Below are 23035 nucleotides of genomic sequence, written 5' to 3'. Positions count from 1 at the left end.
ATTTTTTTTCTATTAGAACAGTTGCTTTATTCTTTTTTTTTGCAAATACTTTTAAAAAATTTATTTATTTTATTGTTTTTTTAGAGATAAATAGATCACATTTATGTAATTTTCATGTGCTATAAAATACTACTTTTGAGTTTTTTCCAACCATTTAAAAAGAAAAAGCCATAATTAGCTCAGAGGCCATATAAAATCGGTTGTGATTTGCATCTGCCCCATAGGCTTGAGTGTGTCAATCCCTGTTCTAACCTACCAGGCTTTCTTTGAACTCTTTTCTTGTCTTTTGACACTTCGTTCTATTCCCTACAAAAATAGATTACTGGGGAACAGATGTAACTCAAGTGGTTAAGCATCTGCTTCCCACTTATGAGCTCCTGGGTTCACTCCCTGGTACCCCCTAAAAACAAAAAAACAAACGAAAAAAACAGCTCTCACTGGGAAGTGGATGTAGCTCAGTCGTTGAGCTCAGGTTTCCCATGTACAAGGTCCTAAAAAAAAAAAAGATGATCTCAGTATACCCATACTTTCCCCTCTACATATGATTTTTTTCTCCATTCTCACAACACTTTATCCTTTTTATTCAGTTATAAACATTATGTAAATATATGTTCTCAGAATTGAAATGTTTTAAAGTTTACTTTCTCATGGATGTAAGCTAATCCATCCAGAATCTCTCGAAAAAGTCTCCACAGTCTGCTGCTGTCTTGATACAGTCCCTGGTCGATGGTGTCTCGCAAAGTGCTCTTTTCACAGTACTCCATCTATGGACACAAACAAGCCAGTCAGGATTTGATTATACAATGAGTGTAAATTAAGGACAACTGCAATTAATGTTATCCTTCAAAAATATGTACTACGATTTTAAAAAGTTATGGGAAAGCCTTGATTTTTATTAAGTAAAAATTTGGGGAAACATTTATAATCTCAACACTCCAATAATATCACTTTATTTTTCATACTACTTATTTTTAAAAATAAGACTTGTTTAAAATCCTTGTCACAAATAATATGAAAAATATGAGAATTAAATTTAAGCAAATGTTTATTTATACTGTTTTATAAGATTGCTTCCAAACCCAAATTCCCAAGAGGGGTTAATTAATCTAATGATGTCACTGGCCTTTTTTTTTTTTTAAAGCAGTTTTATTAAGATATTATTCACTTACCATATGGTCTGTCCAAAGTGTACAATCAATGGCTTTTATTTTATTTTTTTAAAAAGATTTATTTATTTATATATCCCCCCCCCCCCGCCCTGGTTGTCTGTTCTCTATGTCTATTTGCTGCGGGTTCTTTGTCCGCTTCTGTTGTTGTCAGCGGCATGGGATTCTGTGTTTCTTTTTGTTGCATCATCTTGTTGTGTCAGCTCTCCGTGTGGGTGGTGCCATTCTTGGGCAGGCTGCACTTTCTTTCGCACTGGGTGGCTCTCCTTACGGGGTGCACTCCTTGCGCATGGGGCTCTCCTACGTGGGGGACACCCCTGCGTGGAAGGGCAATCCTTGCGCGCATTAGTACTGCGCATGGGCCAGCTCCACACGGGTCAAGGAGGCCCAGGGTTTGAACCACGGACCTCCCATGTGGTAGACGGACGCCCTATCCACTGGGCCAAGTCTGCTTCCCACCAGCCTTTCTTATTTGTACATTAAATTTATGACAAGTGACCTTCAAGTCTAGAGCAAAACATTAATTAAATATTAATTAAAACATTCAAAAAACAGATTTGACCCCTTAATCATATTAATGTATCTGAAAACAAGGCAGTATCTGATTAATATTAATCATATTAATGTATCTGAAAACAAGGCATTTAAATCTTAAATCAACCTTTAGCATTCGATTTATGAACTACCCTATACGCGTCAAATGAGTGCCAGAGTTGAGATTTCTCATGAAGAAGGATTTTATTGTTTTGAAAGCAGAGGAACACCTGTGCTGATTTTCTTGTCCTCAGAATGACTGTCTGCAAATTCTGATTCATCTTCCAGGTCCCAGCCAGGGCCTCTGACCCCCAAATGTCATGATTCCACTCACTTCACATGCACTCCTCAAAGACTTCTGTCTCATTTAATCGTTTAGAGGGTAAGAGCACATGGTAAAAACTTAACAAAGAGCAGTTTGGGTAGCAAATGCTTTATTATATATGTAAGTGGTACCTCCAAGCTATCTGCATTATAGAATATCAAAGATCAGCTCTAACCCCAGGAATCAACCAATAAATTAGTCTCTTTTAGTCTCCAGCTTGTCTGAGGTTCCTTCTTCCACATTTAAAGATCTGCCTGCTTACAGATATAACTGAACAACTAATAATGATCCATGGTTCTGTTCACTTTCTTTTTGGTTTGTAGCTCGCTGTTCAGGATGCTGCCCCTCAAAAATGAGTAAGCAGGATAAAACCTAGGTTGTTTTTTTTTTTTAGGCGGTACCAGGGATTGAATCTGGGACCTCGTACCTGGGAAGCATACACTCAACCACTGAGCAACACCTATTCCCCATAGGCTTATTTTTAACAATGCCTTATCAGAACTGGTTTGTTCATGGCTCTTGTCCCCTAGAGGTTTGTGTACATGCCACCTTGTCTAAAGTCATGTCAGTGTTTCTTCTGCACAAATGCATTTGTGTGCACCATATCTTACTTGTCCAAATTCAGCTTGTTAGAAAAAGAGGAGTTTCCGAACATGCACAACTAGCATGTTAAAAAATTATAAAAGCTATCATTTCTGGAACTCAGATATGGTTCGAAGCACATCACATGTATTACCTGTTTGTTTTTCCTCAAAACGAGTCTGACAGATACTATTATTTAATTTTCAGATGGGGAAACCAAGGCACAGAATGTTTAAAAACCTTGCCTGAGCTCATACAACTGAGGATCCAGGATGTGATTTTACATAGCCTGAGTCCAGAGCCCATAACCACTGCCGCGTGCCATCTCTTGCTACGGTACAGGAAAAAAAGAGTTCAAGGGTAGAGGAAAGGGCCTCAAGGCCATGATCCTTTCTGGCCAATTAGTCCTGATGACATCTCTTCTGTCTACTATTTGTTCTAGTCTCCTGAAACATACCTATTAGCAACTACTGGGAGTTGCAAGCCAGGGCCTCACCTGAATATACAGGTAGTGTACAGCCTCAGTTGTCATCGATGCCTCAGTGTCATGGCAACCGTTCTTTCCATTGCAGTCTTCATCCTAATCCAAAAGGAACACATGAGAATTCAAAATGGGGGTTGAAATTAAAAAAGAGTATCACCATCAGCAAGTATCTGTGTTCTCCCTCCTATGTACATGGCTATCCTGTTGTCTGTGAAGGTCAGTGAGCAGAACACAACCACTGTTCTTTGGAAGTGTTCAGCATTTTTAATGCAATTTTGCTATTACCCAAACCCACCATATGGTTTACAGGTCTGTCACCACACAGACCAGTGATGGAGAAAAAAAGGAAACAGGTAGGCATTAAAGCTGTGCAATCTACAGAATGACTCCACCGCAAGCCAAATCTTGATCATCATTACAATCCTTCTATAGATAAGAAGGGCGGAATGTATACAGTCTAATATTTTAAGGCTTCAGTTTTATTGGAATGTCTTCCATTGGTGGTAGGTTTACTCTGGGAACTGAAGACTAGAAATCCATCTTCAGCTAAAACAATTTGAATGTGACAATTTACTAAAGGCGTGCTGCCCTCTGGCCTCCACGCCTGAAGAACAAGTGCTAGGTTTGCAGCCACTGTAATTCTCTGGACTGCTTTTCCACATGCTCATTTGTTTGTCCCCTACAGATCATTTTTCTTCCATAAATGAATGAATGAGTGTCCCTCAACCAAGGAATGGATAACTGAATGTGGTACATACCTATGATGGAATATTATGGTATTCTAAGAAACGAAATTGTGGTACATGGATGAGCCTTGAAGACATTATGCTGAGTGAAATAAGCCAGACACAAAAGGACAAATATTGTATGCTCTCACTATCATGAACTAAATATGAAGAATAAACACATGGAGTTAAAACCTAGAATATAGATTACTTGGAGATAGATGAGGGCTGAGAAGGGGTACTAATGCTTAATGTATGTAGAACTCTTAATTAGCTTGACTGTAAAAGTGTGGAAAGTGATAGAGTTGATGGTAACACATTACAGTGAGTATAACTACATGGCTGGTTTATAAATGGAATTGTGGTTGAAATGGGTAGTTTAAGGACATAAATGTCAACTGAAAGAAAGCTAGAGAATAATCTAGGGACTGAATAACATAGTGGACACAGAGGCAGATGAGGATTGTGGTTAACAGAATACAAGAATGTACTTCTATGAGCTAGAACAAATGTACAGCATTGTAACAATGTAATTAGAATATGGTGATGCATGAAAAATAATATAACTTATGGACTACAGTTAATAGGAATGTTAAAATATTCTTGTATCAATGTCAAAGATGGCACTACATCAATGCTAAGGGTCAATAATAGGAGTTATGGGGAAACGGACTTTGGCCCAGTGGTTAGGGCGTCCGTCTACCATATGGGAGGTCCGCGGTTCAAACCCCGGGCCTCCTTGACCCGTGTGGAGCTGGCCATGCGCAGTGCTGATGCGCGCAAGGAGTGCCGTGCCACGCAAGGGTGTCCCCGCATGGGGGAGCCCCACGCGCAAGGAGTGCGCCCGTGAGGAAAAGCCGCCCAGCGTGAAAAGAAAGAGCAGCCTGCCCAGGAATGGCGTCGCCCACACTTCCTGAGCCGCTGACGACAACAGAAGCGGACAAAGAAACAAGACAAATAGACACCAAGAAGAGACAACCAGGGGAGGGGGGGAAATTAAATAAATAAATAAATCTTTAAAAAAAAAAAAATAGGAGTTATGGGATTTTTCCTTTTGGACTGAGGAAAACAAAAAATTTACAGAAGTGATGATTACACAACTCTGTGATGCAAGTGAGGTCACTGAGTACACACTTTGGATAGATTGTACAAGGCACAGGACTGCATAACACAGTGAACCATGTGGTGGAAAATGGACTCTGGTAAACAGTACAAATATGACAGTGTTCTCTCATGAGTTATAAAAAATGTACAATACTAAGACATGGTGTTAATAATAGGTGGCATATGGAAAAAAAAACCAAGTGTACACTATGGACCACAGTGGTAACAGTCTGATGATATTCTTTCATAATCTGTAACAAATGTTTCAGAACAATGAAAGGTGTTGGTAGAGGAGTGATGTATGGGAATTCTTCACAGTATGCATGACGGCCTTGTAAGCTCTCAGCTTCTCTAATAAAAAAAATATATATTTATATAAAATACTATAACCACCTCCCCCAAATATTTAAAAAAAAACATTAGTTGGCATTTGACTACTTCTAATATACAGGTTTTTGGGGTTTTTTTTTTGATGATGATGCATTTTTTATTAACACTTTTCCCTTTATGAAAGGAAATAAAAAAGGTCTGCTCTGAAAAAATCAGGTTCTACTTCTGAATCAATTATATACTCTGGGAATTACCCATAGAATATTGTTACACTCTTGGAAGCTTCTACCCATTGATTAGAATGCTTGTGAAATGCCCTTAATGGAGAAAAACCAGGATTATAAATTTGATGCTATCCTAATTTAATGCAACCTAAAACCAGACATAGATAACTTTCAGTTTAGCCTAAGTTTAGATTATTTATGCAAAACTTTCCTGGTTAAATTTATAATTTAAAATTACTGAGAAGTTTTAGGTACTTTTAACAGACAAGATAAATACTTATGAAAAGAATTGTTTGACACCTTCAAACCAGTTTAACTGTTTAACAGAGTCTACAAGTAGACTTTTCTTTATCTACTGTGAATGCACCCTTATGCCTCCTCAAAATGACATTTTTATACCAAGAAACAAAGTTAATGCATTTGGCCCCAACCTGAAGACTGTTTCTCTGAAGCAACAATGGACAGCCCTAGCAGTTAAAAAGCTTCACCTCTGAACTTCACGCACAAGCCTTGAGGGGCTCTGCTGGCCCCTCAAGAAGGGGCGGAATGGAGTGGAGTCTGAGACTTGGAGCAGTGCTTCAAACTTTTTTGACCATGAGCCATGCTAAGGAAATACATTTTATATCATACCCTTTACACATACTTGTGAGAAACAAGTTCCACAAACAGGGTATACTCTATTAGTGACATTTTGGATTCTCCGGTCCTCCCTAGCATATTAAAAATTAAATAAAGCTGGTTATGGTTCTCTAAATGGCTTTTTAAAAATCTATAACAGTTTAAAACCCTGTTTTAAAGGAGATTTATGAAAATAAATCATGATTAATTGATAATGGGGAGAGACCAAGGTAACTGCAATTTGGCTGTCTAAACAACCAATTTGCTTTCAATCAGCATCCTTGAACACATAAAATTTCCTGAAATCCTCTAGGAAATGGATAGAAAAAAAAAAGCAGTGTCTCAATTTACACCTCTCTTCTAGAAGGAGGTATATATTATCATTTGGATAAATTAAAGTCTATCAATAAATATGGAGGAGCATTATTTTAAAAGAATGATCATGTTTTAAAATCGCAGGTTTGTACATTTGCATGTCAGATCGGTGCTTTAATATTTTACTTGAAGTTTATAAAATCAAATGTTAATTTCCTTACATGCCCATACTATAAAATAAATGATATGATTTCTATTTATGTATTTACCTGATTATGACTCTTACTATTCTCATCTTCATTGTCAAAGATGATGTCACTTTCAGAATCGGAAGCAGGTCTTAAAAAGAGAAATAGAGAAATGTTAGAGAGAGTAAAATCTCTGATATATTTCTAAAACTCAAAATGCTTTGTAATTACTAGAGAGCAAAGAGGCTACAAACACTTTAACATCACTTCATGGGCATAAATCTATATAGAATGCCATGCTGATTTTTATATCCCTAATACATGAAACATAGAATTCTTGATTCAAATAAAAATCAGCCGGATTAATTTTCCTGGAAAAAATTACTAGCTAAGAGTTACTGATAAATTCTATTCAACTAGATAAAATAAAATGAAATCAGGTCACAGTCATGAAAGTATATGACCAAGGTGAATTCTGAAATGCATAAACTTTGGGATCATAATTTTTAATTTAGGTAATCTCTTTCTGAGTTGGAAGCTCTTATCTAAAGGAATGTCTTACAAGAAATTTTATTAAATGTATCAAGATCAGATATTCGAAGTAATTTCTGGGTTTTGGTAATCTTTTGAAGATTTAAAAAACAAAAAGTTTTGATTGCATTTAGATACTCTCTAAACGCGGTTTTCTGGTTTTCTTTTTTTAACATTGTAAGCACAGGCTTGGATTTCTATATAAATCACTTTTTCCCCGGCGTGGGCTGGGTGGGATTAAAGATAGGCCCCCCCCCCATGCTGACTAAGCACTCGCGCTCCTACAGGAAGGACTGCGAGAAGACGCCGTCGTGCTCGTCCTCGTCCTCGTCCTCGTCCTCGTCGCTGCTCGAGCCCGGGCCCGTGGCGGGGAAGCGGGCGCTGGCTGAGCGCTCGCACGACGTGCTCCACTCCACCGAGCTGCTGAGGATGGGCGGCGGCGCGTTGGCCTCCACGCTGTCCGTGTGGCCCTCCGGCAGCCCGGGCGCACCTCTCCGGTCCTGGGCCTGCAGCCCGCGGTCGGGGGGCGGCGTCCCGGGCCCCGCCGGCCGCTCGTGCCGCTCGATCCAGGCGTTGTAGTAGCGCACGATGTTCTCGTGGTGCAGGCGCGACAGCAGCGTCACCTCGCCCTTGATCCTGCGGAAGTGCCTGCTGGCCGGGTTGATGGGGATGCGCTTCACCGCGTAGCAGCAGCCGTCTAGCTTGTTCTGCACCTGCCGCCCGGAAGGGGAAGGGACACGGAATTGTCATCTGGTCAGAACCTGGCACAAACTGCCATTTTATACAGTTGTCGCCTCCTCTCCTCCCCAGAAGAACCTAGAGTTCTAAGGGAGAACCAACATCTACAGGGGAGAACCACATTTCTGAAACTCTTTTAAGTTGAATCACCTCTCCTTTCCAAAACAGAAAATGTCTCACCCCAATCAAGATTTATTTAACTTGCTAAGAGACCCTGGGGCAACACAAAATACCATTTTAATCATTAACTTTATTGACAGTTACTTCCCTGCTTTCCCAATATCACATCTGCTATCTAAATTTCTAAGCAAACCTTGTTTTCCTTGACTTAAAAAGCTGTGTGTATTTGGGTTTACTTAATTCCCCAGAGATGTAATTTTCTTTCCTAGAAAATGGCATTTATATTACTTTCCTTGGCCCAAACAGTTACTGTAGGATTAAAAGAGATAAAAAGTTCAAAGTACTTGTACCGAGGTCTCACAGAGAAAGGTGCTCAGTAAATAACAGTAATAAGATACGAAAACTAGAACAACAAAATCAAGAGCATAATAAAATAATAAAAGTATAAGAAAAAGTTTCAAAGGCAAATTCCACTATTATCCATATCTTGGGTGGTTTCACTATGCAATTGGATTGACTGAAATAAGTTCCAGAAAATTCTTTTCACTAGACCATTCCAGTCCCAACCATACAGACTGATGTGTCGACATACTTAAGGAAAGTAACAACTCAGTCATGGACGGAGGGAGAAACTAGATTACAAAAGAAGAAACAAAGCATAGTTCTCTTTAGATTATTTTGTCTAGAAATAGTGGCAAGAACAAAAGCTTTGCAGTAAAATAGATGTGATCTGAATACTAGTTTCATCTCTTAGTAGCTGTGTAACTTCATGCAAATTACATAACTTCTCTGAGCCTCGGTTCCCTCATCTGGAAAATGGAGATAATACTGACTCATCTGGAAAATGGAGATAATACTGACCACGTAAGAATGTCATGAGATTGAAATATGGTGTTCGTAAAACAACTGTCAAATGACCTGAAACACTGAATGTGTTTTAATGTAGCTACGCGTACTTTTCCTGCCATTTACTAGCGATAATAGTGGGAGGATTTGCCATTTTTCTACTCATACATTTAATCTACCTGTCTTTAGGGCAACTATATGAAATCTAGCATATAATGTAAGTCACTGATGGGTGTTGAATTAGCTACAATGGAAACTCCTAGGAATTCATTTATTAGAATGGGAAGGTATATAAACAGTAATGGGTTTAATTGCTAAGGAAATGACAGATCACTGAGCAGCCTGCTCTGCCCTAAGGCAGAAATACAGAGTTGGGAGGGGGTGGGGTTTTCAAAAAAAAAAAAGGGGGGGGGGACTTAAATTACTAAGATGTTTTTGTTATATGAGCTTCCTAACCATTCTTAAGTATGTATCTGTAAGGAAATGAAGATACTGTTGTTGTTTTTTTCAAGAATATAAATTATAAAGAAGTTAAAGGTGAGTTAAAGGGATAGTATATACATCAATCACCCATTCCTCAAAGATAACTGATCATCCTGATCAGGATATCTGTCTGTCCTATTTAGACAACTAGCTGTTATATCTATGCTTTCATGAAGAAAGCTGAACATTGCCTATAATACTATAACTTCCCTTTGGAAAATGTGCTTAAGATGATCTTTCTGGCTCTTACTACTGTAGAATAACTAATTCAAGTCTTTTGTTAGTGTAAAAGGCCTTCAGTGCAATTCTGGCAAGACTTCATAGTACAAAAATACTTTCTAGTGAGACTTTCAGAATCCTAAGTAGACATTTGCCCTTTTTTTAAAAATTATCTTTTTTTTAAAAGATACATAGATCACACAAAAGACATGTGTCCCCTTTTGATGGTGGGCCACCTTCCTATGTGTAAAATAACATATACCTTATAGGAATTTAATAATGAGTATTAATCTGGGTCTCCTAAAGTCAATCAAAATACTTTAATTACATAAAAGTAGCTAAACTTTTTTCTACAAGGGGCAGATAATAAAAGTCATCCAAATAGGGAAGTGGCAGTGGCTCAATCAGTTGGGCTCCCGTCTACCATATGGGAGGCCCTGGTTTGTGTCCCGGGGTCTCCTTGTGAAGGCAGGCTCACCCGCAAGCGCCACGGAGAGCAGACTCAGCAAGGTGACGCAACAAAAAATAAAGGGGAGACAGGCAAAAAACACAGAAGAGCATGCAGTGAATAGACAGAGAGAACAGACAACAAGCAAGCCACAAGGGGGGGGGGCAGAAATAAATAAAATACAGACACAGAAGATTGTACAGCAAATGGACAAAGAGAGCAGACAGCAAGTAAAAAGTCGCAAGGTGGGGGGCGGGGGGGGGGGGAGAAAAAAAAAGTCATCCAAATATACTGAAATGAAGAGAGGAAGACCTAATAACAGCACACATTATTAAGCTACACTGGTTTCCTGACTCAGTAAAAGCTGGAAAATAAAAGCCATCAAAACCACCTGGGACCATTTCCCACTTTGAATTTCCATCTCTGTTCTAACCTTGAAACTCTTTTATCCATAGTAACTCCATGTAACACTCCAGCAAATTGGAGAAAAAGAGAACCACTTCTTTTTCTGAACCAAATAGCACAAAAATATTCTTCACTCAGAGGTACTGACACCACTTGAAGTACTGTTATAACCATGCATTTTTTTCATGTTAAAGTTCTATATCAAGAAGAGAAGAGGAATGATGTGTCCTTTTAAATAAAGTCTTTAATTCCAGGAAGTTGAAGATGATCATAGTTTCAAATGGTGGAACTCACTCCCCTCCCCAATCTAAAATAGAAGTATTTGCAGAAATGGAACAGAGAAATAATGCTAATAGGGACGGGAGATAAATCTATAACTCCATCACACCTTGATGACAGCTCCAAAAGCGCCTTTGCCGAGAAGCTGTAATTCTTCAAACTCAATGAAATACCGGGAAAACTGTTTCTGTGTCTCACTGAAGAATGCAGCACTGGGTAGCTGGTTGCTAGGAATAACGGTCTCAACATAATCTTGCCCTCCAGAATCTGAGAGAAAACAAACAGTAAGAGACAAATAAGACATTAAAAATATAGCAAGAGCTACCATATCCAACAAGGAAAGTGATGCAAGCACTGGAAGAAAGGTCCCCAACAAGTATTTTGAAAAAGGTTACCTCTTACCTGGCCACATCCTTTCATACTTCTCATCTTGTCCTCCTTAAATAGGTAGAAATATATAATTATCCCAGGTGGGGGCAAGAGAAACAGAGTAACTAAGTGACTGAGGTAGAGAGCCAGAACTCAAACCCTCAGCCCAAGCTTTTGTGAAGTTCCTTAACTTGCCTGGTCACAATTAAGGGGTGACCAACAGAAACTAACTTAAGTAGCATCAACGAAATCTAGTGATGACACAACAATTGGGGTTACTAAACATTACTAAATATTAAAAGCGGCTACACCAGTGGACATTCCATGGGTAGAGACTGGGAAGATGAGGGTGGCAAAACAGTTCCATGCAGTCCTCATCAAATGACTGGATTTATGCATAGCTCTGCTAAGACAGATGCTGCTTCTTCCAATTTCAGGTTTACACATATTTTCAAAATAATTTAATGTCAAACAGGGTATCCAAAAGAAAGGGCAGCAGACTCACCTTCAGGACTTTGCTCCAGTAAAGGCATTTTTGCCTGAGGATTTATAAACCTGTGTTGTAATAACTGCTGAGGACTCCATCTTTCCTTGTCATCCAAGCAAACACACCTCAGGGAGGGGGAAAGAAGAATTTGAGCAACTCACATAGCTAGTTAGTCCAAGGCACTTAAATATGGGTTTATTTTTTAAAGGTACAAATTAGAGAGTTCATGTTAACTATGGCAATATTTACCTATTAGGTCAATTTAAATTAAAAAAATATTCCTGCAGGATTAGATGCTGAACACCAGGCTGGGTGCAGTGGGAAATAAAAGTATAGTCTCTAGAGGCAGGAAGACTTATCCTCATGGAACAATTGAAAAAAAAAATTATGATAGCACAAGAAGGCTATGAATTTTCTCTTCCATTAACAGTTTAATGACTTGCCATGCTAAATTAAGCCTTTCTGGGACCAGTCATAACAAAGCTTTCTAAAGGGAAAGCAAATCAGATAGCTTTTGGAGGGTTGGGCCCATATGATAAACTTTCATTGAAGCTTGTTCATAATATGAAGTAAATTGGTAACAATTAAGGACTAAATTTTAGAAGTCCCACATTTCACCACAGTCTTTCTTTTAAACCTGTTTCTTAAGCCTATGAACTTACCATTTAATGTTTTAATAAACAGGTTTTTTGTTTTTTAAGGAGCAAAAACACACATTTTCGACAAGTCATTTTAAAAAATTATTTATCCCCCCCCCCCCCCCCCCCCCGCCCCAGTTGTCTGTTCTCTGTGTCTACTTGCTGCATCTTCTTTGTCTGCTTCAGTTGTTGTCAGCAGCACAGGAATCCGTGTCTCTTTTTGTTGTGACATCTTGTTGTGTCAGCCTCCGTGTATGAGGCACCATTCCTGGGCAGGCTGCACTATTTCGTGCTGGGTGGCTCTCCTTATGGGGCGCACTCCTTGCGTGTGGGGCTCCCCTACGCGGGGGACACTTCTGTGTGGCAGGGTACTCCTTGGCGCATCAGCACTGCACGTGGGCCAGCTCCGCAAGGGTCAAGGAGGCCCGGGTTTGAACCACGGACCTCCCATGTGGTAGACGGACGCCCTATCCACTGGGCCAAGTCTGCCGCCAGAAAGGTCATTTTTTTAACCCAGGGGTCTCAAAGTTGGGTCCTTAAGCCAACACATCTGTGTCATTAGAATCACCTGGGAATGGGTTACAACTACAAATTCTACCTCATCCCACACCTAGCAAATCAGCCAATCTGGGAATATTCACAGTACTGAGGCTTAACAAGCCCTGCATGGGGGTTCTCAATCCAAGCCAAAGCCTGAACACCACCATTCTAACTAAACTAAACTGTCTAGGTCTCCCAGGGATGGCGGTGATAACCCAAGTCAACACGTGGTGGGGCTTGGCTCTAAGTGTAAACAATGTGCTTAATAGAAGCAACTACCAGGGTGAGCTCTGAATTTAAAAATCTATACATATAGAGTGGTGGCGGCAACCATCACAAAGGGTAATCATTTGTTTTATTATTTTTTTAAGTCACAGAACTGAAAGGCAAAGCACTCCTAATTTCATACCTTGGAAGGGCAAGGAAAGATTCCAATAAAACCATTTGCATAACACACTCTATTGTTCCTTAAACTTGAAATTATTTTTACTTATATAAGTAAAAGTTGAATACCTTTCTCCTTGAAAATATTAAAATATTACTGAAAGTGATAAAGTCTTTGGCCACATCCCCCCCTCCACTTCCTTCCCTCCCCTTAGTGTCCATCATTCCAGACCGTTTTCTGTTCACACAGCTAGCCAAACAAAAAATATGGCAGTATTGGGTGGACAATGGTTTTTAAAAAATGACATCACCCTGTATATATATATATATTATTCTTCAGCTTGCCCTTTTCATTTAAACTATGTGTCTTGGAGATCTTTCTAAGCCAGTTGTTAAAGATCTTTTTAACCGCTGTAGAGGCCTGAACCTATCAGAATTTATTTATACATTCTCCTACTATTACACTTCCAGGGTTATTTCCAATTGTTCACCCATACAAAAAAAACACTGCAATGAAAATCCCTATACATGCCTTGTTGGGTTTCTGAAATGTATATCTACTTTAACATAGCTGAGATATTATTGTGATTGACATGATAATAAAACTGGCTCAAATAAATGTGAAATTTTATCTTTAAGAGATTTTATAAGTCACCAACATCTTACTTAGATGAAATTCTCTGAGCCTATAATTTGTTAACACAGTAGCCAAAAGTAGCAAAGGCAGACACTATGTCCAGCTTTGAACCAATGGAATGAAATGCCTAGAAACATACACATTAAGTCCAAAGTCCTGACTGCTGAGGAGTTGGATGGTAACAAACCCTATTAAGCACAGCCCATGCCCCAGGCACCATCTCAAAGAGGATCCTCTCAAAACCTCAGGAGGCCGGAGCATTATCTCTGTTTTACAAGGGAGTTTAAGTCACTTAGTAGGGTGTAGATATAGAATCTGAACCCAGTTGCTGGTTCCAGAGTCTGGCGGGTCTTCCCAACCACAGAAACTGACTTAAAACAAAATCTTCCTCCAAAGGGTGTTCACCAATAAGTAAAAATAGGCACAGATGAAATGCTGCCATGCTGTCGTTGTTTATGTTTTCTTTTTAACTGGGGCAGGACAGGCGGCATCAAAGGTAGTAAAACAATACCCGTAGCTCCTACTTAACAAAGCACTGTCTATCAAACCACTTTAGAAAGAGAGAGGACTATAAAAACATTTTAAAGCAGGGGTTCTTAACAAGAGGTCCATGAGCTTGAACTGAAATTCAAAACAAGATTATTCTTGTGGGGACATGTTGGTGCAGGTATTCTATATTTATTGAATAATACACAGTATAGTGTGGACTTAGTAAGGGGTCCATGGTTTTCACCCGACTGGCAAAGGGGTCCATAGAACAAAAAGTTAAGAACTCCTGTTCTAAAGGACAACCAATAGTGCTGATGTGAAGTTCAAAACTGAAAGAGTATAGAACTATTTTCTGTCAGACAAGAACTAGGAAAGTTTCAGCTATGGAACCAGTCATTTTGCTACTAAATGTGAAAGATAAGGTCTACCAAAATCTCCCCGTGCTGTTCTCAAAAACACACAATGCTATCAGCAACCTTTACTAAATTACTCTTGACCTTCATGAAGAAGGGCAGAAAGCTAAAGGAAAAATTTTAACTAATAAAATGAGTCTTTCCTTTAGTGGTTCTCTCACCGAATTTCCTCTGATGACATTTTAGCTAACCTCATTGTTAGGGTTCATTTAAATAAATATTTTTGAAGTTCTATTGCATTAAAAAGAAATCAAACAATTTCTTCAAGAATCTTAAGATATTTATATTCTTTAAGGTGAGAAGCCTGCATAAAGAATCAAAGTCAGTACTTTTACACAACTACATTTATATCACAACTACTTCCACTTTGTTGGTACACAGAAACAATCTTATTTAAATAGCTACTTACACATTTGTAACAGATAAGACAATGAAGTGATAGGAAATAACAATATAGATAAGGTCAACTGGCAATTGGGATGTATAGGGACAGGGAAAGAGACGTGGAGGGTTAAAGAAAAGCCACAAAGGAAACGAATGAAATGAATAAAAGTAAGTAGTTGTGGGAAACGGAGGTGGCTGAACCAACTGGCTCCCATCTATCATACAGGAGGTTCAGGGTTCCATGCCCAGGGCCTCCTGGTGAGAGCAAGCTGGCCCACATGGAGTGCCAGCCCAGAAGGGAATGCCACCCAGGGCGGGAAAGCTGCCCCATGCAGGAGTGCCAGCTGATGCTGAGAGTCGCAGCAAGATGACACAACAAGAGACACAGAGGAGAGAAAATAAGAAGATGTAGCGGAACAGGGAGTTGAGGTGATGCAAGAGAATAATCACCTCTCTCCTACTCTGGAAGGTGCCAGGATCAGTTCCTAGAGCCGCCTAATGAGAATATAAGCAGACACAGAAGAACACACAGCAAATGGACACAGAGAGCAGACAACTGGGGGGAATGGGGATAATGGAGGGGGAGGGGATCTTAAAAAAAAAAAAAAAGTAAATGGTTGAGGAAAAAGAAATAAGCTGAGAAAAAAGACAAGAGTCTTAGAAAGGGAAGAAGTCCAGTCAACTTGTGCAGGAAAGGAGGATCAGGGGAGGATCTGGAAAAAACTCAGACTGCAGGGATCTTAGTTCCCATTTGACAGAGAAACTGAGAAAACTGAGCTCTGGCTTGGACTGAGAACAGGTAGGACAGAAGTGCAATTTTCTGAAGCACAAGCTAAAGTCTGTACTGGAAAGAACTGACATGAGGGACCCAGACAAAGGCTTCAGCCCGAAAAAAGCCTTTCAGTAAGGATTCTCTCAAACTGGATAAAATTGGCCTGTAGAGCAAAATTATCACTTTCCGGTATAAAAAACTCTCTCACTAGAACAGGGATTCTTTGTTTGTTTGTTTTATTTTTTTAATTGATTTTTTAATTGATTTTATAAAAATATTACATTAAAAAAAAAAATGAGGTCCCATTCAACCCCACCACCCCCACCCCACTACTCCCCCCGCAGCAACATTCACTCCCATCATCATGACACATCCATTGCATTTGGTAAGTACATCTCTGGGCATCTCTGCACCTCATGGTCAATGGTCCACATCATGGCCCATACTCTCCCCTATTCCATCCAGTGGGCCCTGGGAGGATTTACAATGTCCGGTGATTGCCCCTGAAGCACCATCCAGGGCAACTCCAAGTCCCAAAAGCGCCTCCACATCTCATCTCTTCCTGCCATTCCCCATACCCATCAGCCACCATGTCCACTTTTCCCACTCCAATGCCACCTTTTCTCTGTGGACCTTGGATTGGTTGTGTCCGTTGCACCTCTATGTCAAGAGGAGGCTCAGATTCCACATGGATACTGGATGCAATCCTCCTGCTTTCAGTTGTAGGCACTCTAGGCTCCATGGTGTGGTGGTTTAGAACAGGGGTTCTTAACCCTCTTTGTTCCATGGACGCCTTTGCCAGTCAGACAAAAAAAAACAGACCCCCTACTAAGTCCACACTATATTGTGTATTATTTAATAAATATATCACATCCGCCACCAACACGTCCCCGTAAGAATGTGTTTTTTTGAATTTTCAGTTCAATCTCAGGACCTCCTGAAATCTTTCCACAGGCCCCTAAGGGGTCCATGAACCCCTGGTTAAGAACCCCTGCACTAGAGTTAAGATGTCATTTGCATTTACAACTTGGCTGAAGGAGACACTGCTAATGGAGGAGAATGGTTACGAAGCATGAGAGGCAGAATTGCACTCCTAAAGCAATTTTCTAAATAGAGGCCTTGTCTTTGAGTCTAGAGGAACCAGCAGCAAAGGTGCACTGAGGGTCCTCCATTTGGGATAACCAGGCATAGCAACGGCCATAGCAATCCCCCTTGACTTCTGAGAGTACACCAGGCAATCTCCCCAAATTCATTTGAAAATCAATTATTAAGTCCAAACGAATTTAGGAGAATGTTGGAGTTGAAGGAATGATAAATGTAAGAAAGAAAACAGAAAATATGTGGTTGGGAAAGAATTGGGAAACAAAAACTCAAATCCTGTTCCTCAGCTTTTCAGTTTACACATCACTTAGGTGCTCAGCACACCCAAGCACAATCAAAAGTACAGGAATAAAATGCAATCAGAAGTATCTCAATGATACTCACTTCTTTAGAAAATCTTGAAAGTCAGCTGGTAAATCACTAGGGATGGTCACAGGATACTCTCCACATTCTTGCCCTTGGCTGAGGGAGAGCAGCAGAAGGCCAAGACGCCAAACATCCCCTTTCTTCCCTGTTTTATAAGGCAGGGCACTGTCACTAAAACGAACTCGGGTTTGCTCGAAAACATCTTCCTTGCAAATGTCTGCCAGGCGCTTGGAAATGCTGTAGTCTGTAATCTTGATATTGCCCATTGCATCCACCAAGACGTTTGATGCGCTCAGGACCTTGTGTACCACAGAGTTGCTGTGCAAATAATCAAGGCCTGCCAAAAGCTGAGATGCATATCTGCGAAGCTGATGCACAGGGATGGGGCCAGAGTGGCTTAGGTGTGTTGTGAGGGAGACCCCGCTGACGTGCTCCACTAAAATGTCTACCACTATGGAGTCGTCTTGCTCTTTGAGATTCATTGCAAAGTAGCGTACTACATTTGGATGACTCAGTTTCACCAGTGAACTAAATTCCGTTTCTGCCCCTTGAATCTGAAAAGGACAAAAAAAAAACCAAGATGATATTGGGCTGATCAGCATTAACTGGTGTTTCATTTCCAAAGTGAAGTATTTGACAGAAAATATACTTTCAGAGAAAAGGAGAATGAATATGTCCTGAATTGAAATTTCCCTTAAGCTATATGGTGCAGCTAACAGTTCATAAATATGGAAAGTTTAGTTAATTCTCCACTTCTTATCTCAAAATCTAGTCTGGAAATACTATAAAATTAGTGAATAGCTTGTGAAAACAATTTCTTTTGAGACTTGGCCACCAGAAAGAAGATGAAACATTAATTTTAAAACAGCCTTTTCTGATAATAAAGATATGTGGTCAACGTTTTATTAAAGTACTAATACAAAGAAAAAACCCAAATTATCTATATTGCCAGTATCCAAAGACAACAATTGTATTGTATTTACTTAGTTTTTTTCTGTACAGAAATATACATATATTTCTAAATGCAATGCTTGACTACTGTTTTATAATCTCTTTATTACTTAACACTGCAATATGCAATATTAAATGTTTTCCTTAAGTTCAGTGTTAAAAATTAACTTTAAAATTTTCTAGTCCCTCCTAATTCAGTTTTGAAACAATATTCAAAGCATGGAGAAAATATAAATGAATGCAAAAAGCACAATTACAAAATACTATTTTGTCCCAGCTGCAGAGATGTCTGTAATGCCGTAATAAGAGCTGAAGAAGGAAGAAGCTGCAAAAGTTTTGGCCATGCTGTGAAAGTTTGGACAGAGGTAACAAGGGGCTAAGAAAACCAAAGAAGGGGCTGGACTCCAAATGTCCCCTCTGGCTAAACCGATCTCAAACCACTCCAGCTAATCTCTGCATGTTAACCAAATACAGAGCTCTTTTTTTTTTTAAAGATTTATTTAATTTATTTATTCCCTCCCCACCCTGCCCCACTGTTTGCGCTCACTGTCCGTGCTCTTGTATCTGTTCATTGTGTGCTCAACTTCTTTTCAGGAGGCACCAGGAACTGAACCCAAGACCTCCCATGTGGGAGGCTTGAGTTTCCTCCACTCCCTGCAGAGCTCTGTTGTCATCTCTTCAGGCTCCTGTTGTTCAGGCAGTCACCCCGGACACATGTAATACCTACCTGCTTTCTGCACTTGTCAATTTTCTCTTTTTCTTGACTAGTAAGGAATGGGCCCATCTTTTTCTGCCACTGAAGGACCCACTCATACAACAAGACAAAGCTGCCAGTAGCTGTTTCCAAAGCATTATAGATGACTTTTCCAAGCTGTTCATCACTGTCTGCACAGTAACAGAAAATTAATTAATCTCATAGTTAAAGCAGTGAGTTTAACAATGGGTACTAAGTGCTAACTATGAAAAATATGCTCCTTTGTAACCAATTTTTAATATTTAACAATATACCCTGTGCCTTAAAGTATTATTTTTTACAAGGGGACAAGAATCAACAATGAGGTTGTAGAATCAGACCAAATGAAGAGACTAGTGTTTTATTCTACTAGTCACTATTCACGATGTTACTCTCACAACCAATTCACTTCTGATGACTGTGCTGATCAGTGCGACACAGTTGAATATCAACTAAAATGATAGAATCTGGATATAAAAAACATTATATCTAGATTATTCTGTCAATGGAGATTATTGTGTACAGTAAAAACATGCTTCAGTAATTTGGAAATTCAAACACATTAAAGGCTTTCTAAGTATAAAATTTGCATATGCTCAGTAAATACAAACTGGCCAGTGGTTTCAAGAGAATGAACTGGAAATGGGAGTTTAAATTTGAAACTAGATAGAGAAACACATTTATTTAGTGATAGGCATATGGTTCCCACTTGTACCAGGGAGAGTTAAACTTCGGCAACACTAACAATTTTCTTTTACACGTACATATTTTCATTAGACACTATGATAGAAAATTTAATGAGATACTGGAAAATGGAGAAAAATACCCACAATATCACCATCTTGTTTTATCTTTCCAGTAGTTCCCCTACTTTTTCCCTCCTTCCCATTTTACCAAATCATAGCATATATAGCAGGTTTTTCACCCTCAGCACACTGGCATTTTGGGCTAGATACTTCCTTGTCGTAGGAGGTGGTCCTGTACAGTGCAGGATGTTTAGCAGCACCCCTGGCCTCTTCCCACCAGATACCGTGACCACCCCTACTCCAGGCGTGGCCCCCAAAAATGTCCCCAGACATCACCAAATATCCCATAGGGGACAAAACAGTCCCTGGTTGAGAACCACTGATATGTAACATTCTGCTCTTAGCATATAAGCATTTTTCCATGATGCACCATGTCTTCACAATGAAAACAAATTTTTTAAAGAAACACTGATAATTATTTCTTTTCATTTGAAAAATGAAAAGTACAGTAATCTGTATATATAAGACAAAGTGCCCATAGCAAAAATATTTTGGAGAAAGATGGCTAAACTAATGTAAAATTTTTACCTGAGAAGCATTTTCTACTTCATAGAAATATTGATAATTTATAGATATTAATTAAAATGATCTGCTATACTTGTCACAAATAACTCCTAACATTTTCTTATTTTATCTTATTTTTTTAGGAGATACTGGAGATTGAACCCGGGATCCTGCATATAGAACAGGCGCTCAAACTACTGAGGTCCCCAACTCCTGACATTTTTAGCCTAAGGAAGAAAAATCCTGATGTTTGAAAATTTGTCAAACAAAGGAAGCTACCTGTGGCAAGTGGGATTAAATGACTCACATTCGAGACACATGATATTAAATGTTTATGGGACGGACTGTGATGTTATTCACATAAAGCCTAATAAAATCTGTGCAGTATGCAGTACAGTTTCTTGCAATCTCTATTTCCCCAGTTGGGACTAGGTAGATATTTCATAATTGCTGCTTTGTTTTGTTTTTTAAATACTTTCACTTTATTATTGCCATTTTCTTCTTCTCACTTTTGCTTGATGGGAATAATAAAAGAGACAAAAGAACACACTGCAATGAGGCTAAAGGAAAATGTTACCAAGAGAACTCCTCTACTATATGCTAACAATGATCATTTATAAAGACCATCTTTATAGTGTTCTATCTACACCCATAAATAAGTTCTTTTTTTCTCTCTAGTTATAGTAACTTTAAACTGGAAAACAAAAATTAATTAGTTGATCTTTCATAAGATGATTTCACAGAAAATTAGGGCATATTTTTAAAACTAGAACCACTGTTGAAAAAACAAATAAACAACTAACTCAGTGATTTTATTAAAAAATCTGTCTAATGAGTATAGGTGAGAATAACAGACAGAGTCATGGTGATAAACAGGTGGGTTAATTTGCCTTCCTGATTTCACCAGGTTATTACACAATAGTGAGTTTTAGGTTAATTCCATGAATCTGAAATGCCTCTGAGTCAAGGACGTTTTCAGATCGAAAACCAATTATCTCAACCAAGGTCTTAAACCTGCCCAAAAATGCTGTACCGAACATGGCAGGCTCTCTGCATGTGCAGGACCCTGAACTGGCCAGCAACTTTTGGCCACCCATGGTTAAGTGTCCAGTTCATAGGCTATTCAGATATTTGGTTTCTTATCCTTGTACCTGCTGGCCACTCCCTGGAGGCTTACCTATTTACATGTACTTCCTTAAAGAGAAAGGAACATGATGCCAAGAGAAAGATAATTCAATTTAGATAATTTGATCAGCTTTTAGCTCTGGTAAAAAACAGTAATGAGATTGAAAATTAAAGTTGTCATATTTGGCATTTGCAAATAATCCCTAAAATGAGTGGCTGTATCTGTATGGCTAATGTAAGGTGATGCTCGTTTAGGGCAAAGGAAGTAGATTCTGAAAGCCCAATTTTAATATAAGCAATTCAAATTCTGAATTGCTGAACACCTTCACTCCAAATAGTCATCGGCGGAGAAAACTGCTAAATAAAACATTTAGGAAACAAGGTCGTTTTCCTGGTCAGGTGCAACATGCCAAGCAGGAAAAAGCCAGGCAGATGAACGTCAACTTAAGAAAATGAAGCTTGTTTGTTAAAGATGACAGGCCTTAGAAATCATATTGCTAAAACATATTTTTTCAATAGCAGAAACACATAATGCAACATTCTGTTTTCTATTATAACCATTTTTTGTTTCAAAGATAATTATAGTGATGACAAATTTAAAATCATCTCTATGCTAACAATATTTCCAAGAGCACATATATTTATTTCCAAATTACAGATGGGGAAATCTTAATAACTTTTTCTTCTGGTCATCAGGAATGAATGGGAACAAGCATGACTCACTCCTGCCTTGAGGGTTTTCCTTGGACTTTGCTGGTTAGATGTCACAGTCTTTATTCTATCCTGCACCTTAATGATTAACTTCTGTCATTAGAATAATTTAAATTACTTACCAATACATTTCCCTTTGTGCACCATGAGCTGATCAGGACTACCCATATTGAAGTACAGGACTTCACAAGAGCCGGGAGAATCTTCACTACTACATATAGAATACTGACGTTCTCGCCTTAAAAATAAATTTGGACAATGATTTTTTTCTTTAACTTAGGATTAATATGGGGAATCCTTGCCCCACCATTTTCTCCTGTTTATTAACTATTCACAGTTTAACATCCATCTGTACTAGGAATTGAATTGAAATGCTAATGGGAAAGGAGTTCAACATCCCTACCCACCCTCTCCCCACTGTGGTATTCTCCATGTGAATTCTACAAACCCTTAACTCTAGATTTATGCTGTCTAATATGGTGGCTGATAGCCACACATGGCTATGGAAATTTAAATTAATTGAAATGAAATAAAATTAAAATTTCAGTTCCTCAGTTGCAGTTGCCATAATTCAAGCATTCCATAGCCGGAAATGGGTAGTGGCTACTGTATTAGAAAGCACAGACATAAAACATTTCCATCATCACAGAAAGTTCTATTGGACAGCAATAATTTAGCTCAATTCCACATTGATTCCACTTCTCTTCACTCCCATGAACATGCATCTCTGGAGAAAGCTACAAAACAGGGGGCTATGGGGACACTACATGGTCCTGGTTTCCAATTGTGCCCTTGACCATTGAATGCTCATTCATTCTTTTAATTGTCTTTGGTAGATAGTCCTACTCATTCCCCTCCACAACTTCTCCAAAATACTTGCAACCCAACCCCCCACTTCATTTATTTTCCCACTTTTTTTTCTAGAGAGGGAGCAATAGCTGGGAAGCTAGATTATAATGCT

At 39.0% G+C, this 23035-nt stretch overlaps 1 protein-coding gene across 4 annotated transcripts in view; it reads right to left on the bottom strand.

Moving 5' to 3' along the window:
• Positions 1 to 23035, bottom strand: part of EIF2AK4 (eukaryotic translation initiation factor 2 alpha kinase 4) — a 118855-nt gene that overhangs the window by 56897 nt on the left and 38923 nt on the right. For 3 of the 4 annotated variants that reach the window (XR_011648407.1, XM_058293899.2, XM_058293901.2), the window contains exons 7-16: positions 22197 to 22312; positions 18923 to 19080; positions 17263 to 17798; positions 11539 to 11645; positions 11067 to 11102; positions 10774 to 10931; positions 7412 to 7839; positions 6677 to 6746; positions 3104 to 3187; positions 642 to 764 (exon numbers count right to left, since the gene is read on the bottom strand). Coding sequence is in view for 3 of the 4 variants with exons in the window: in XM_058293899.2 (XP_058149882.1) it covers positions 642 to 764; positions 3104 to 3187; positions 6677 to 6746; positions 7412 to 7839; positions 10774 to 10931; positions 11067 to 11102; positions 11539 to 11645; positions 17263 to 17798; positions 18923 to 19080; positions 22197 to 22312 (1816 nt within the window). In the remaining variant the exon portion in view is untranslated. The remainder of the gene's footprint in view (positions 1 to 641; positions 765 to 3103; positions 3188 to 6676; positions 6747 to 7411; positions 7840 to 10773; positions 10932 to 11066; positions 11103 to 11538; positions 11646 to 17262; positions 17799 to 18922; positions 19081 to 22196; positions 22313 to 23035) is intronic. The other variant, XM_058293900.2, reaches the window with a different exon arrangement.

Source organism: Dasypus novemcinctus, chromosome 3 (genome assembly GCF_030445035.2).
Source record: "Dasypus novemcinctus isolate mDasNov1 chromosome 3, mDasNov1.1.hap2, whole genome shotgun sequence".
Lineage (NCBI taxonomy): Eukaryota > Metazoa > Chordata > Mammalia > Cingulata > Dasypodidae > Dasypus > Dasypus novemcinctus.
The sequence above is the reverse complement of the archived record's forward strand: the minus strand, read 5'-3'. Positions and strand labels throughout refer to the sequence as shown.